Genomic DNA, 17,083 nt, shown 5'->3' on the forward strand with positions numbered 1-17,083 from the left:
CATTTTTGTGTGTCCTTGTCTGAGGAAATCCTCAACGTCCTAGAGCTTGGAAAGCTTAACTTCCCAGCCTGCTGTCCTGGACCCGAGCTGCGGCTTCCAGCCCACCCATCCCTCCAGCAGGCTGGCTCCCACAGCCATTTGTTCTAAGGGAGTGTTGTGTACAACCTTCAGCCCACGGGTAGTAAGAAGCCAAGGACCGGGTTTTCCCTCTGAATGCCTTAACCCCCTTTATTCTACATTGAGTCCTAGTTCAGGTTCTTGGAGAACGAGCAGAGGAGGGGCAGAGAATCCCAAGCATGGTCTGCTGTGGCAGCTCAGCCCGATGCGAGGGGGCAACGTGAGGATTAGGACCTGAGCTGGAACCGAGTCCACATGCTTAACCGACTCAGCCACCCAGGCACTCCGGTCCTATTTTAGCCTTAACATCTCCAAACGGTGAAACACTTCAATAAAATAACCATGATTTTGTGTGGGTTTGTGGCTTTGTTTAAAAATGGGCCCTTGGTTTTTCAGCAATGTGGGAGGGAAGGGCTGGATCATCTCTGCTCCCCCCGCCCTTACACCTTCAGTAAAGGAAATCTTTGACCTTAAAACAGGTTTTGTAGAACATTTGAAACCAATTGAGCCCTGAAAAGTCCTGGACTTCCCCACCATAGTATAGGGACATGGGTGAAGTGTCCTCCATTCAGATTGGCTACAGGCAAAGCCAAGATTGATTGCACATTGGGAAAGAATCACAAGGAAAGGGGGTGTGTCTTAAAGATAAACGCCTAATTGCGGGTTCTTCAGTGGGTTAAGGGTACCAAACGAACACTAGTTTGGTTGCTCCTAAGATCTGGAGGATGTCAGGGCGGCTTCCATTTCAACACTTGCCTCCTAGAGGGCTGTGCCTGAAATTGGCTCACACCAAAGGAGCAGTCTTGCCCCAGCATTCTAGACCTTGTCAGACCAGGATCCCCTCCCACTGGTCCTCTTCTAAGGCATGTTAACATATTTCCTACACCCCCAGACATGTGCATAGATCTTCCTGGAGGCCACCTAAGGGCCTGGGTGGCGAGTGGGCCAAGTTTCTCCTTGTTCAGCTTCAGCAAAGGGTCTGGGGCATGGTTTGTGGAGTTGTAAGGGGCTGGAGGACAGACGAGTCAAGGGCGCTCAGGAAGGAAAGGCCTTGGTTTCAAGAGTCGAGTCAATGAGACCCTGATGTCCACAGGAATGTCTGCGAGTCTGAGTTAGCTTCCTTTTCCAGGCTTTCATGGGCTCCAGGGTCACTGTTAACTCCATAAGCTCCAGGTGCTTCCTACTAAATTACAGTCTTAGGCTAATGGCTTCATTTCAGCACACTCATGGTGTCCTTGGGCGTTCCTGGGATCAATCAACTGGCTTGGACTGAGTCTCCCTATCTCCAGGCCCCAACAGGGAGTCTGGTTTCGCCCGTGTACTCCGCAGCATGGGACAGGTCACAGGCCAGCCTACAGTGGGCTAATCCCGGTGAGGTATCCAGCCATCCGGCAGGACCGAGTGCAAAGCAGGACTGCAAGGGAGTGGGTGGTGGGGCTGCTGGCCTGACCAGTATTCTCTGGCACCCGGCCCGCCCTTCGAGACTGTCTAGCACCCTCACGGCACCGCTAATCCTCAACTTTGCCACAAGTGCCATTTCGGCTGCAGGCCTGGCTGTAGGGGGCTGTCCTGTGTTACAGGATGGATCGCCAGCATTTGGGGAATCCTGACATTGCCAAGTGTCCCAGGGAGGGGTGCAAAAATTGCCATCGGCTTAGAGCCCCTCAAGAATCCTCAGGTCCTGTCCATGACCGTAGCATCCCCCAAACTAAAGCTCCAAGCTCCAGGCTCCACGATGAGCCTTGACCCAGTCCCCAAGCAGAAAGGATCCATCCTGCATGGGAGTGCACAGGAGACCCTGCTCATCACCGTTGACCAGCGGGGTCCTGGGATGCTCTTCCTCTGCCCTGCCTTCAAGAGGAGAGCTAGAGCCATTCAGCAGCCAATGTCCAGGTGAGGTCTTGTTCCCCGAAGCACATCCAGCCTTCTGTGCGTCATTTTGTTCAGGTCCATCCCAAATAACCTGAGGACACACAGCGGGAAAGGTCATCCCAGGCCCAGGCTGCTGCATTCCAAGGTAACCTCAAATCTCTCACACATCCTGCCTTGTTAACATAATCCCATCATCCGGTACTTGGTTGGAAACCGAGTCCCATGGGGAGGTAGGCTGGACTCTGAGCTACCACACTATCCGAAGTCTCTAACCTCTTCACTGGTTTAATTTGTGGCCATCTTTAAGAAGAAGCAGCCAGGTTTCCCCCCTTTTATAGACAGGGATATTGAGGAGCGAAGAGGCCGGAAGGCCTCCCCATCCCACACTGCTTGCATACATTAGTGCATGAAGGAGACGTTTCCGAATCTTTTGGCCTACTTGCCCATCTCCGATAGGCATCTCGATTGTTGACCCTCACTCCCAACTCCAAGCCCCAGGCCCCGCCTCCTTCAGAACCAGAAACCCGTCTCTCACCAGAGCACTCGAAGTTTGCAGCCAGGATGACTCAGCCCTTTGCACAGCAGCCTGACCCCCGTATCCCCCAGGGCGTTGTTGGTCAGATAAAGCTCCGTCAGGGTCTGGCTGACGCCCAGGGCGGAAGCAAGATGCTCACAAGCTTTGGCTGTGAGGCCACAGCTATCCAGCCTGTGGAAGACAGTGGTTGAAGCAGTATAAAGAGCTACTTTGGGGCAGTGTCTTCAAGGGGATTCAGGGTGATGGTTTTAGGAGACCGGTTTCAGAGAAAGCAGAGTGGTGCCCAGCCAGTCCAGGTTAAGGCCAATGTGCTGGAAAACATTTAAGGGAAGCATTTAAGGATGCTTCTCAATTCACAACTTCATCTCCATAGGTTACCCACTGATTTCGCAGTCCTATCCATTCCCCTTTATGGTAATTCGATCCCCGTCTGTCATTGAAACCCAGGTCTCAGTCCATCTTGGGTTAACACTGTCCTTGAGCTCAGGATCCAGGCCTAAGTCGATTGGTTCCCATGTCTCCAAGTCACCATGAATGGTTTCAGTTGGACACAGGGCCCACCCAAAACCAGTGCATCAGACCCATACTTGATTTCCCTAGTTTTTTCTTTCAGAACTTAGACCTGGTAAGAAGTTGTGTTTTGTCAACAAGCAGGATCAAGGCAAAGCTTATTTGATAAAGGAGCCAATACAGCAATGAGGGGGGGGAAGATAATGGAGATCAAGAATCCAAATGCCTAGATCAAGCCATACCTGAAGCCAATTTTCAGTTACATAAGTCAATCTCTCTCTCTCTCTTTTAGGAGCCAGTATGAATTGGGCTGCCACCTGCCCAAACAATATGCCATCTGATTCTCTCTAATTTCCAATCTGCCTCCCACTGTGCTTCTTTCCTGCATTCTCTGCCTTTCCGGTAGCAAAGAATGGGTAGCACCTACTGAGGAACAACGAACGGTGTGCCGAGCACCTTGCTAAGGGCTTTGCGTTTACTTCATTTGTTCCTCACAGCAACTTTTGAAAGAAGTAGTATCACAGCAGGGATGTTAAGTGGAAATATTTTAATCTTAGTTTGGCTGAGGCTGTGAGGCGAGAGATGCCAGCTCCCAAAACGAGGTACAAGACAACAGCTCGGGACTCGCAGAGGAAGAGAGAAAAACCAGCTTGCTGATGAAGAACCACCCACGTCACAGGTGCAGGGGGGTCAGGAGAGGAAGATGAGGGTGCAACCTGTAGACGGGGTGTGCAAGGAGGTCGGTCGCCACGGGCAGGCGCCTACCCCGGGGTGGGGGTGGAGGGTCCCTGTAAGAATGCGCATATGATCCCCGGGAGAGGTGCCTGCCAGATGGGGGGTGGGGAAAGTGCTGTCCCTGAGCCCCATCCCCCCGCCCGCATCCTGATGCCCACCTACCCAGACCAGCACATAAGCCAGAGCCTCAGAAATGACAATAGAAACAGTCCCTCGGGGTGGGAGCCAGGCGAGTTTTGGGGACAAAGAAGGAGGAGGAGTGATAATTCACATTTGACTGAAATTCACACTGGAACAGATTGACTTTTTATTATATAAAGGTCACTGAGAAGCCAAGAATCTGCCCAAGTAAATGTCAGCGGAGAAGAGGAAAGTTTACAGAAAATGTTTACAGGCAAGAATAAATTACCGCCTGAGCTCTCTGCGGGTTTTCTCTCCACCTCGGGGCTCCCACTGGCCCTCTTCCAGAGCGGGGGAGGGATGTCCCTCCGATAGAAGCACAGGGCAGAGATGCGCCCCCAGCCGGAGACCGCCCCCGCCAGGCCACCAGTCCCGACGCCCAGGGCTCAGCTCACCACAGTTTCTGGAGTCTGCAGGTGGGGTGTCCCAGCCCCTCGCACAGCGGCCACATGCCCCTGTCGCCCAGGTCATTGAAACTCAGATCCAGCTCCCGTAGGTGGGGGTTGACCTGGAGCACAGCACCGAGACCCTCACAGGCGGCCAAGCCCAGCCTGCAAATGCCCAACCTGGAAGACAGGACGCACAGAGGTGAGCTGAGTCACCCCAAAGGCGTCCCCGGGGAGGGTTTCTTTCTGTCCAGGTGCCCGTGCAGAGAGGTGACCAGACACCATCCCCCCCCTCCCCCCCACCAACCACCACCCGAGGCAGAAAAAGAGAGAAGCAAGGGGCAGGTGGGTGGGAAGACGGGAGGCAGAGAGAAATAACAAAGAAAGAGGGAAAGAGGAAGGAAGGAACACAGGGAGATGGTCCAGAGGAAGGATGATATTCAGTATCGGTTCGGTATCCATCTGATGAGTGCTCGTGTATCAGGTTCCTCCAGCTGCTGTAACAAGTTCCCACACCAGAGGCTCACAAGGTAGACACTGACTGTCTCACGGCTCTAGAGGGAAGCCTGGCCCCGTCCCCCCCTCCCCTGGCAGCTGAGAACCTGGTCCAGCCTCTCCCCAGGCTTCTGGTGTTCACCAGCCATCTTTGGGGTACATCTGTCCTGCACAAACACCACCCCGTCTCTGCCTCCATGTTCACACCGCGTCTTCCTCCCCGTGTCTGTGTCCAAATTTCCCTTCTACATGAGGACACCTAATTAGGGGCCCCTCCCTGCTCCAGCACTCATCTGAACTGATTTTATCTGCAAAGACCCTGGAATGGGGGGGGGGGGGGCGGTGCTATATCCTTACCCAGTTTCTTTCTTTTTCTTTTTTAATTGATTTTTAATTTTTTTTTAATGTTTTAATTTTTTTGAGAGAGAGACAGAAACAGAGCACAAGCAAGGGAGGGGCAGAGAGAGAGGGAGACACAGAATCTGAAGCAGGCTCTGAGCCCCATGCAGGGCTCGAACCCACGAAACACGACATCATGACCTGAGTCAAAGTCGGACGCTCAACCGACTGAGCCCCCCAGGTGCCCCAACATGGGAATTTTCTTTATACAGATGAGCCCATAGCAGTAAGTGGTTTATAAGGGTCTTTCTTTTTTTTTTAATTTTATTTAGTTTAAGTAAATTAAAATATACATTCTCTTACACCCAACATGATGCTCAAACTGACGACCCTGAGATCAAAAGTCACATGCTCTTCTGACTGAGCCAGCCAGGTACCCCAACAGCAAGTAATTTATTTTTTTTCAACGTTTTTTTTTTTTTTTTTTAATTTTTGGGACAGAGAGAGGCAGAGCATGAACGGGGGAGGGGCAGAGAGAGAGGGAGACACAGAATCGTTAACAGGCTCCAGGCTCTGAGCCATCAGCCCAGAGCCCGACGCGGGGCTCGAACTCCCGGATGGAGGGATCGTGCCCTGGCTGAAGTCGGACGCTTAACCGACTGCGCCACCCAGGCGCCCCAGCCGACGGCAAGTAATTTAAGCATAACTTCGTCTGTTTCTCATGATAGCCACTGGAAGGAGAAAGCTATTACCATCTGTTGTTAGGACACGTGGGGTGCCATGCACTGCTCAAGGTCACGGAGCTGGGGTTCACTTAGCCACTGTCCATGCATACTGTTGCAATCGAAAGACTATTTGGGGGGACTTAAGAGAGTCAAAAATGCTATTTCAGAGGCACCTGCGTGGCTCAGTCAGTTAAGGGTCCAACTTCAGCTCAGGTCATGATCTCGCGATATGTGAGTTCCAGCTCTGCGTTGGGCTCTGTGCTGACAGCTCAGAACCCGGAACCTGCTTCAGATTCTGTGTCTCCTCTCTCTGCCTCTCCCTCACTTGCGCTCTCTCTCTCTCTCTCTCTCCCTCCCTCTCTCTCTCTCTCCCTCCCTCTCTCTGTGCCCCTCCCCTCTCAAGCATGCATGCATTCTCTCTCTCAAAAGTAAATCAACATTTTTAAAAAGTGCTATTTCACTGTATAGTTTTTTTTTTTTTTTCCAGATTTTCAGACCTTCCTGCCTGTCCTTAGATATGGCTCCCATAGGGCAAAAACCTGAACCCTCCTTTCCTTTGAGGGTGTCCGTGTTTCCCTCAGGCGACATGTAGAGCTACAGACATATAAACATCTGGTTGACCTGCTGTGTGTGGACAAGGGAAAGAACCCAGCCTCAGCCAAGAAGAGCCACATTGGGGTAAGTGGAGAAATGCCTTCTAAAACATTTTTTTATAGGGACACCTGGCCGGCTCAGTCAGAAGAGCATGCGACTCTTGATCTCGGGGTGGGGAGTTCGAGCCCCACATTGGGAAAAGACAGGAGTAAAAAATAAACTTAAAAGAAAACAAACCTTTTTATGCATTCTAAAATGTAATGGCAGAATAAATGTGTATGAATAGCTGAAAATTTGCAAGAAGAAAACGCAAAAGGGGCGCCTGGGTGGCTCAGTCGTTTAAGCGTCCGACTCTTGGTTTAGGCTCAGGTCATGATCTCATGGTTTGTGGGTTCAAGCCCCACATGAGGCTCTGTGCTGACAGTGCAGGGCCTGCTTGGGATTCCGTCTCCCACCCCACCCCCACCCTGGCCCCTCCCCTGCTCAGTCTCTCTCTCTCAAAAATAAATAAGTAAACATAAAAAGAAAAAGAAAATGCTAAGGACAGGATTTCCTTACTTTATTAAATGGCTTTGCAAAAATTAAAGAAAAAAACTGAACCCCACCTAACCACACAGGTAAACACAAAGAAGAAACTGAGAACACCCTTGACATTGCACTGGCAAAAGATTTTCTTTTCTTTCTTCTTTTTTCTTTTAAGTTTATTTTTTTAGTAGTCTCCACACCCACCGTGGGGCTTGAACTCACCCCGAGATCCAGAACTGTAAGTACGTTCTTCTGAGCCAGCCAGGCACAAGGCAAAGGAATTCTTGGACACCTCATAAGGATATAAATCATAGAAATGCACACGGATCTGACCTCAAAACATACAGATTTGTGCCTGAGGCAAGCATCCACAGACAATTTGACAGGCCGAGGACCTACCAAGCAGACGTTTCCAAGATACGCACTCAACGGAAGATTAATATCTAAAGCGGGGAACATTCGCAGAGCAAGGCAAATATAGAACACATACCAAAGACACAAATAAATTATGCAATTAGGAAATTCACAGAACGGGGAAACCAAAAAAGCCGATAAGCACACGAAGAGATACTCAACACTGAAATGCCGTTTAAGAACATTTTACACCCACTAGGGTGTTAAAGATAGAAAGTTGAATAACCATCAAGATACCAGCAAAGTAGCTTTTCCTAAATAGCGGTCGGAAGAGTAAACCTCATCTTTCTAGAGAGCTATTCAGATCAGGTGGAGATGTCAAATTCAGTCTGAGTGTGTGACTTGACTCCGGGTTGGGGGTGGGGACTGGGGGGGGCATTCAGGAAAGGACACACAAGAATGAACATCACAGCAGAGCTGGGGACGGGAGCACGGCTCCATACTATCCGGTGCGTGCAAATAACAACGCAGGTGAGCTCAAAGGGACGCCTTAGATATGTCTGCACCAAGTGCACATGCTCAGTTATAAAGATGAGTGGGGGAGGGGGAGAGGTTGGTGAGCTGTATCATTTACATAAAGACAGGAGTGCCTACAGACGAGCTTTGGGGAGCGAAGGAAGGAGACAAAATTAAAACAGAGGCCTGTGGGGGGCGCCTGGGTGGCTCAGTTGGTTAAACATCTGACTTTGGCTCAGGTCACGATCTCAAAGTTTGTGAGTTCAAGCCCCACATGGGCCTGTCAGCACAGAGCCCACTTAGGATCCTCTGTCCCCCTTCTCTCTCCTCCCCCACCCCATGCATTCTCTCTCAAAAGTAAACATTTAAAAATTAAAAAAAATTATATATATATTTAAAACACACACAGAAAGGGGCGCCTGGGTGGCACAGTCGGTTAAGCGTCCGACTTCAGCCAGGTCACGATCTCGCGGTCTGTGAGTTCGAGCCCCGCATCAGGCTCTGGGCTGATGGCTCAGAGCCTGGAGCCTGTTTCCGATTCTGTGTCTCCCTCTCTCTCTGCCCCTCCCCCGTTCATGCTCTGTCTCTCTCTGTCCCAAAAATAAATAAACGTTGAAAAAAAAATTAAAAAAAAAAAAAATAAAACACACACAGAGGTGTGTGTGGTTCCATAGTGATAGTGTGGACCGGATGCAGTAGAGAAAAGAATGAAGAAATGGGGCATTTGTCCAAATGTAACAAAAGCAATAGAAGCCAGGCTGTGCACAATGTCTTGAAAGAAAAAAAGCAAAACAAAACTTCTAGCGTGAATGACATCAGATAATAGATGAGACTTTTGTAGGACAGACAGAGTCTCCTTTGGGACTATAGAGAAAAATGACTTTGTTTTGGAAATTGACAGCCTTCTGCATTTTCTTTTTGTTCCTCGGTTTATTCATCCATTCCTTCTTGTAAAAATATATTAACTAGGGGCACCTGGATGGATCAGTCGGATGGGCATCTGATTTTGGCTCAGGTCACGATCTCATGGTTCACCTGTTTGAGCCCCGAGTCAGGTTCTGTGCTGACAGCTTGGAGCCTGGAACCTGCTTTGGATTCTGTGTATCCCTCTCTCTCTGCCCCTCCCCAACTAGCGCCTGGTCTCTGTCTCAAAAATAAATAAAAGCCTTAAAAAAATAAAAATATATTAACTTTACTAGAATTAAAATTTAAACACTGACTCTTGATTTTGGCTCAGGTCATGATCTCATGGTTCATGAGATCAAGCCCTGCGTAGGGCTCTGTACTGACAACACAGCCTGCTTGAGATTCTCTCTCTGCCTCTCTCTGTCAGTCTCAAAATAAATGAACTTAAAAAAATTTTTTTTAAATAAATAAAATAAATTTAATTGAGCGTAAGCTCAAATTAAATCCCCAAACTGAGAACCCAGACCTTATTTAGGGGTTAAGGGAGGAATCCATGGGGATGAAGCGTTTGTTTGGAGTCCTAACAGATAAAACAAATGTTATCCAGGAAACAGGAGGAATAGCAAAGTAGGAGGGCATCCCAGGAAGAAAGAACTATTTGTGCAAAGGCCCTGTGGCAGAAAAATCTTTGAGGCAGATGTAGCTAGAGGTTAGGAGAAGAGGGAGTGACCCCAGTGAGCCCAGTGAGCCCAGATAGAAGAGCAGACTCAGATGATGGTGAGGAACACAGGACTCACCGGAGGGTCTGGAGTCTACACTGGGGATGCCTGAGGCCCTCACACAGCAGCAGCACCCCGGGGTCCCCCAGGTCATTCAGGCTTAGGTCCAGCTCCCTCAGGCTGCAGTTCACACTGAGGATGGACGTAAGGTCCTCACAGGCAGCAGCAGTAAGGTCGCAAATCTTCAACCTGTAGGAAATCCAATCCAACACGTATTATGAGTGTTTTCTATACAATGCTAATTTTATCTCCCCTACCCCCAATCTTAAAAGTAATGCATTTTCTTTTTTTAACATATTTTTTTTAATGTTTCATTTCATTTTATTTTCGAGAGAGACAGAGTGAGCAGGGAAGGGCAGAGAGAGAGAAAGACACAGAATCAGAAGCAGGCTCCAGACACTGAGCGTGTCAGCACAGAGCCAGATGTGGGGCTCGAACCCACGAACCGTGAGATCATGACCTGAGCCGAAGTCGGACGCTTAGCCAACTGAGCCACCCAGGCGCCCCAAAAGTAATGCATTTTCAAAGGAACAACTCATTGTTTAAAAACGGGCAAAAGTGTGAGTAGACATTTCTTTGCAGAAAATAAACAAACGGTCCAAAATCACACGAAAAGATGCTCAGCATCGCTAATCATTAGGAAAACGCGAATCAAAACCACCAGGACGTACCACATCACATCCATTAGGACAGCTATTGTAAAAAATAATAATAACGTTTTTTTACGAATTTCAAAAGGACCCTGAACACCACGAATGTTGGCAAGGGTGTGAAGGAATTAACTTTATGCACTGTTGGTAGGAAGGAATAATGGTGAAGTGAGTGTGGGAAACAATATGGCAGCTCCACAAAAAATTAAACACAACCCTATGCTCCATCCATTCCACTTCTGATTACATAGCCCAAAGATTGAAAGTAAGCGCTCAAAATAATATTTGTGGCTCAATGTTTACAGCATTTTTCAAAATAGCCAAAAGGCAGAAGCACTCCAAGTGTCCACCAAGGGATGAACCGAATGGATTCAACTGTGGTATATCCACGTAACGTGATGTTATTCTGCCTTAAGAAGGAAGGAACTTTTAACGCAGCGATGTGAATGAAAGTTGAAAAGATACTAAGTAAAAGAAGCCAGACACACACACACACACACACACACACACACACACACACACACAGAGCACACAAATATTTTGTGATTCTAGTTACATCAGGTACCTACAGTGGTCAAATACCATAAAGACAGAAAGTAGAATGGAGGTTATCAGGGGCGGGGGCAGGCAGATGGGGAGGCGGTGTTTAATGGACAGTCTCACTGTTGCAAGATAAAAAAGTTCAGGCGATGGATGGTGGTGATGCTTTGCACAACAGTGTGAATAGCTTAATAGTCTTTAAGTGAATAGTGAATAGTGAATAGTGAATAGTCTTCATAGCTTAAGACCATGAAGCTGTATGCTTCAGAATGGCAAAATAGAAGGCATGCCTGGCTGGCTCAGCCAGTAGAGCACACGGCTCTTGATCTCTGGGTCGTGAGTTTGAGCCTCACGTTGAGTGTAGAGATTACTTTTTATTTATGTATTTTGAGAGGGGGAGGGGCAGTGAGAGGGGAGAGAGAATCAAGCAGGCTCTGCGGTGTCAGCACAGAGCCCGACGTGGGGCTCGAACCCACGAACCGTGAGATCGTGACCTGAGCTGAAATCAAGAGTCGGACGTTCAAGCGACTGAGCCATCCGGGCGCCCTGAAATTACCTAAAAAATGATAAGATGGTAAATTTTATGATACGTGTATTTTATTTTCTTTTTTCAGTGTGATGCATTTTCTTGGCTAAAGTAATCCAGAAAATACAGAACAGCATTTCTGTGCTCATCGTGTGTGATTCCTCAACCTGTCTTTGATGCTCCGCCATAAATTAGCGGTAATGTGTTTGGGATGCACCTGAACTGATAGAAGTACAGAGCAGGAAAACACTATTGCCCCAAAACCCACTCCTCAAAGGTGTCCTCCGTTGACATTTAGCACAGTGTCTTCCTATATATAGAAAGAGAAGACAGAGACGGAGTCCTGGATTTACCACGTGAGACCCCGGACCCAGCTGTGCCTGAAACCAGTCTTTCCCTCTGGACTTCTCGGTGACAGAAACCAACAAACTCACTCTCGTCTCCAGCCACACTGAGATGAGGTGTCTGTCCGGACAACCACAGGGATTTTTGTGGATGCCTTTATTGCAGGGAGCTCTGTGGAAGTTAACACTGATGTTAGTATTGGGGCGCCTGTGTGGCTCAGTCAGTTAAGCGTCCTACTTCAGACCGGGTCACGATCTCGCGGTCCATGAGTTCGAGCCCCACATCAGGCTCTGGGCTGATGGCTCAGAGCCTGGAGCCTGCTTCTGATTCTGTGTCTCCCTCTCTCTCTGCCCCTCCCCCGTTCATGCTCTGTCTCTCTCTGTCTCAAAAATAAATAGACGTTAAAAAAATTAAAAAAAAAAAACAAAAACCCACTGATGTTAGTATTGCCTTGATGCTTATTTATTTATGATTTATTGTGGTAAAATATATGTGACACAGGGCGCCTGGGTGGCTCAGTGGGTTAAGCGTCCGACTTCGGCTCAGGTCATGATCCCACGGTTCATGAGTTCGAGCCCCGCATCGGGCTCTGTGCTGACAGCTTGGAGCCTGGAGCCTGCTTCAGATTCTGTGTCTCCCTCTCTCTCTGCCCCTCCCCCACTCATTCATGTTCTGTCTCTGTCTCTGTCAAAAAAAATAAATAAATAAAAATAAAAAATAAAAAAATATCTATGTATGTATAAATGACATCAAATTTACCATCCTAACCTTTTCTTTTTTTGGCCCCATGAAGAACTCACCACAGGATCCGCAGTCTACACACTGGATGCCTCAAGCCTTGGCATAACAGCCTCAGACCCAAATCCTCCAGCGAATTCCCCGCCAGGTCCAACTCCACTAGATGCTGATTGGTGCTGAGCACAGAGGCGATCTCCTGGCAAGCACCGGCCTCCAGCTCACACTTCCTCAACCTCGGGAGGGAAGAGACGTTGAAGAGGCTGCCATCTTGCTTTCCTGGCTCCTCCCCTGGCCCATCCAGTCACCCAACACGAACCTACACATGTCACCACGGCTCAGAGATGAACAAGAGGCCATCGTCTCCAGCAGGAGCATCCTGTCTAACGAGGCAAAGGGCTAAGCAATTATACTCCAGGGAAGGCAGTGCCATTGAGGCAGGAGTGAGCCACAGCTCACGGCAGGATCTCCAGAGCTCAAGGTCTGGGTGGGTCTATCCCTGCCACTCTGCACCCTCAGGCAAAGTGTCTGCAAGTCTGTTTCATGTTTCACGTGCTGCCTTAGGTTCACTGCCTGTAATATAAGGATGATGGTCGCACCTGCTTCCTAAGTTTCTTGCGAGGAGCACAAAATTTGCTAAGCGGACAGGATGTAGAACCACACCTGACACACAACAGGTGCTGGGACGGTGAGCTACTGTCGATTAAAACCATCGTGAGGGGCGCCTGAGTGGCTCAGTCGGTTGAGCGTCCGACTTCGGCTCAGGTCACGATCTCACGGTCCGTGAGTTCAAGCCCCGCATCAGCCATCTGGGCTGATGGCTCAGAGCCTGGAGCCTGCTTCTGATTCTGTGTCTCCCTGTCTCTCTGCCCCTCCCCCCTTCATGCTCTGTCTCTCTCTGTCTCAAAAATAAATAAATGTTAAAAAAAAATTAAAAAAAAAAAAAAAAAACCATCGTGGTGGGGCACCTGGGTGGCTCAGTGGGTGAAGCGTCCGACTCTTGGTTTCAGCTCAGGTCATGATCTCAAGGGTTCGTGAGTTCGAGCCTCAAGTCAGGCTCTGTGCTGACAGTGTGGAGCCTGCTTGGGATTCTCTCTGCCTGTCTCTCTTTCTCCAATCTCTCTCTCAAAATAAATAAATAAACATTAAAAATACAATACAATACAATACAATAAAACCTAACTCATGTTTGGCAACCTGTGCACAGTTAGGGAAGACTCTCTGAGGGGTTAGGATGGTTCTCAAAGGCTAAGTAGGAGTTCCCTCGGAGGAATAAGATGGGACGTGGTAAGAGATCATAGAAAATATATATACTGATCTCTGCCTCTGTTCCCAGCACAGAGCTCCTGAATCCCTGTAATTCCTAAGTGGTAAGAACACCAGGATTGCGTCTTGGGATGGGTGGGCTCCCGGATTGGCCTGGGCACCAGAGAGGCCAAGCCCTGATGAGAAGCTTAGAACGTTCAGCCCTGCCCCACCCCCCTCCTCCAGAAGGGACTGGAAATGGAGTAATGATCCATTCACCACAGGAGGAAGGCTCCCTAAAACCCCAATAGCGGGGCACCTGGGTGGTTTAGTTGGTGAAGCAAACAGACTTCAGCTCAGCTCATGATCTCACAGTTCGTGGGTTCGAGTCCCGCTTCAGATGAGCCCCACTTCTCCCTCTCTCTCTCCCTGCCCCTCACTCACTTGTGCTCTCTCTCTCTGTTTGTCTCGCAAAAAACAAACAAGCAAAAACAAACGATAGCACATGGTTGGGAGATTCCAGGCTGGTGAACACATCCACCCCATCCTCACCGGGAGGGTGGTGCACCCAGCCCCGTGAGGACAGAAACTCCTGCTCTCGGGACCCTCCCAGACCTCCTCCCATGCACCTCTCCCCCTGGCTTTCAACTGTATCCTGTATCATACAGGATCATTAGTTATCATCAACCTAATAAACTGAGAAACCTAAGTGTTTCTCGGGAGTTCTATGAGCCACTCTGGGAAATTAATCAAACCTGGGGCAGGGGGTGGGATAGAAGCCAGGTGACAACTTGGATTTGTAACTGAGGCTGGGGTGGGGACGTGGCGGGGGTGGGGGTAGGGGGGCAGTCTCGTGGGGGGGAGCCCTCACCTGTGGGGCCTGACAGCACCTCCAGGCAGACGGAGGCAGAGTGATTTATAGGACACCCCACTGGTGTTGCAGAGCTGCTTGCTGTGGGAAATCCCACACATTGGTGACCAGAAATATCAGAAGCAGTGTCCTCTGTGGGAGTGGGGCAGACCCCCAGGGGACGCTAGGTGGCTTGTCCACAACTGTGGCCTTGCGGTGAGAAGGGACGGCACGGCTAAACGTCACGAACTCACAGGAGCTCGGCGTGCAGACCCCTCGGGGTGTCGCTGATCAGTAAGGTGTGGGGTCTGCGAGGGTGAGTGGCCTGGGCACTCCCCACAGTGGACGTGAGGTGGGTGGGGTACGAGGAGGCCAGGGAGGGGTTCCCTAAAGCTCAAAGGGTCCGGGGCAGGAGTCTACGGTCTCCGGGCAGCCCTACGGCACAGACCAAGGACCGGTCCGGGGTGCAGACTCACTGAATCGCCTGCAGCCTGCATCTGGGATGCCGGAGCCCCTGACACAGCATCTTCACACCCGGCAACCCGAGCCCATTGCCGCTCAGGTCCATCCTTCTTAGATTCTGATTGGCCATCAGGGCGGCCGCGAGGTCCCGGCAGGCAGAGGGAGCCACACAGCATCTCTTGAGCCTGGGCACGAGGGAGGGGACAAGAACCAGGTCACTTCCTGTGGTCAGAGGGTAGGTTCTGCCCCTCGTCCTTTCTCTCCCTCCTTCTTTTGGTCTAGACCTATTTCCCCCTTCCTTTATTTTTTATTTTTTTATTTTTATTTTTTAACATTTATTTATTTTTGAGACAGAGAGAGACAGAGCATGAACGGGGGAGGGTCAGAGAGAGAGGGAGACACAGAATCTGAAACAGGCTCCAGGCTCCGAGCTGTCAGCACAGAGCCCAACGCGGGGCTCGAACTCACGGACGGCGAGATCATGACCTGAGCCGAAGTCGGACGCTCAACCGACTGAGCCACCCAGGTGCCCCCCCCCTTCTTTTAAAGTAAAAGAAAGAGGGGCGCCTGGGTGTGACTCAGCCCGTTAAGTGGCTGACTGTTGGTTTCGGCTCAGGTCATGACCTCCCAGTTTGAAAGTTCAAGCCCCGCATCGGACTCTGAGCCGACAGTGCGGAGCCTGCTTGGGATTCTCTCTCTCTCTCTGCTCCTCCCGTGCCTCTCTCTCCCTCTCCAAATAAATAAAGAAAGAAAGAGAAGGAGGTCAGGGAGGATTCCTTTCAGCCGTGATGAAAATGTTCTGGAATTACTGGTGATGTGTGCACAAGAGTGTGCAAACGCTAAAAGAAGAAAGACGTGAATTATATGTCACTAAAAAATAAATACAGGCAACAAGAATATATATATATGTTTTTAATGTTTATTTGCTCTTGAAGGAGAGAGATAGAATGTGAGTGGGGGATGGTCAGAGAGAGAGGGAGACACAGAATAGGAAGGAGGCTCCAGGCTCTGAGCTGTCAGCACAGAGCCCGACGCAGGGCTTGAACCCACAAATAACCTGAGCTGAAGTTGGATGCTTCACTGACTGAGCCACCCAGGAGCCCCAATAAATAAACTTAAAAAAAATGAGGTCACTAGAGTGGGTCCTAGCCCACTGAGACTGGTGTCCCTATAAAAAGAGGAATCTGGGGGCACCTGCGTGGCTCAGTCAGTGAAGCAAGCAACTCTTGATTTTGGCTCAGGTCATGATCTCAAAGTTCATGAGTTCAAGCCCCGCATTAGGCGCTGTGCTGACGGCATGGAGCCTGCTTGGGATTCTCTCTCTCTCTCTCTCTCTCTCTCTCTCTCTCTCGCTCTCCCCCCATTCATGATCTCTCCTCTTTCAAAATAAATAAATAAACTTAAGGGGGGAAAAAAAAGGGGAAACTGGACACAGACTCGCACATGTGAGGACACGGGGAGAAGACAGCCATGTGCAAGCCAAGGAGCGAGGCCTCGGAGGAGACCGACCGTGCCCACACCTGGGCCTGGGACTCCTGTCCTCCAGATCCCCTAGGCTGTGGGGCTTTGCTAGGGCAGCGGAAGCAAACACCACCATATACTCTTTCTGACTGAGCCCCGTGAAGACTGTGGGGAGGTCCATCAGAAGCCCGCAGACCCCCCTGGACTCACCTCAGGTTCTGAAGTTTGCAGCTGGGGTGTCTGAGCCCTTCACAGAGCAGCCTCACGCCCCGGCTGCCCAGGGCGTTGTGGTCCAAGAGCAGCTCCCGCAGATGTGGATTCGTGCTCAGAGCCACAGCGAGCTGCTTGCTGTAGGCATCTGGCAACACGTTCGTCTCGGGTCTGCGTGAAGGAAAGACAGGACAGGGTGGAGCTGGGCCAGACTCTGTGCAACGATTATGCCACACTCGTGTGTCCCTTTCACAATTTACAAAGTGTCATCTTTATGTTTTACATTAAAAAAAATTTTTTTTAGTGTTTATTTATTTATTTTTTTAAATGTTTATTTATATTTGAGAGAAAGAGACAGAGGGCAAGTGGGGGAAGGACAGAGAGAGAGAGAGGGAGACAGAATCTGAAGCAGGCTCCAGGCTCTGAACTGTCAGCACAGAGCCCGACGCGGGGCTTGAACTCAATGAGCCATGAGATCTGACCTGAGCCGA

At 49.8% G+C, this 17,083-nt stretch overlaps 1 protein-coding gene across 3 annotated transcripts in view; it reads right to left on the minus strand.

Moving 5' to 3' along the window:
- Positions 1-201: 201 nt before the first annotated feature.
- NLRP12 (NLR family pyrin domain containing 12) overlaps positions 202-17,083 on the minus strand; it is a 31,852-nt gene continuing 14,970 nt past the window's right edge. The window contains exons 4-10 of one of the 3 annotated variants that reach the window (XM_086690626.1): positions 16,593-16,763; positions 14,936-15,106; positions 12,430-12,600; positions 9,587-9,757; positions 4,348-4,515; positions 2,525-2,695; positions 202-2,080 (exon numbers count right to left, since the gene is read on the minus strand). In XM_086690626.1, the coding sequence (XP_086546752.1) occupies positions 1,993-2,080; positions 2,525-2,695; positions 4,348-4,515; positions 9,587-9,757; positions 12,430-12,600; positions 14,936-15,106; positions 16,593-16,763 (1,111 nt within the window). In that variant the 3' untranslated portion in view covers positions 202-1,992. Of the gene's footprint in view, positions 2,081-2,524; positions 2,836-4,344; positions 4,516-9,586; positions 9,758-12,429; positions 12,601-14,935; positions 15,107-16,592; positions 16,764-17,083 lie in introns of those variants that run through there. The other 2 variants (XM_086690625.1, XM_086690627.1) reach the window with 2 other exon arrangements.

The sequence above is a fragment of the Puma concolor genome, chromosome E2, assembly GCF_028749965.1.
Source record: "Puma concolor isolate L17-30 chromosome E2, mPumCon1.1.hap2, whole genome shotgun sequence".
In the NCBI taxonomy this organism is placed as follows: domain Eukaryota; kingdom Metazoa; phylum Chordata; class Mammalia; order Carnivora; family Felidae; genus Puma; species Puma concolor.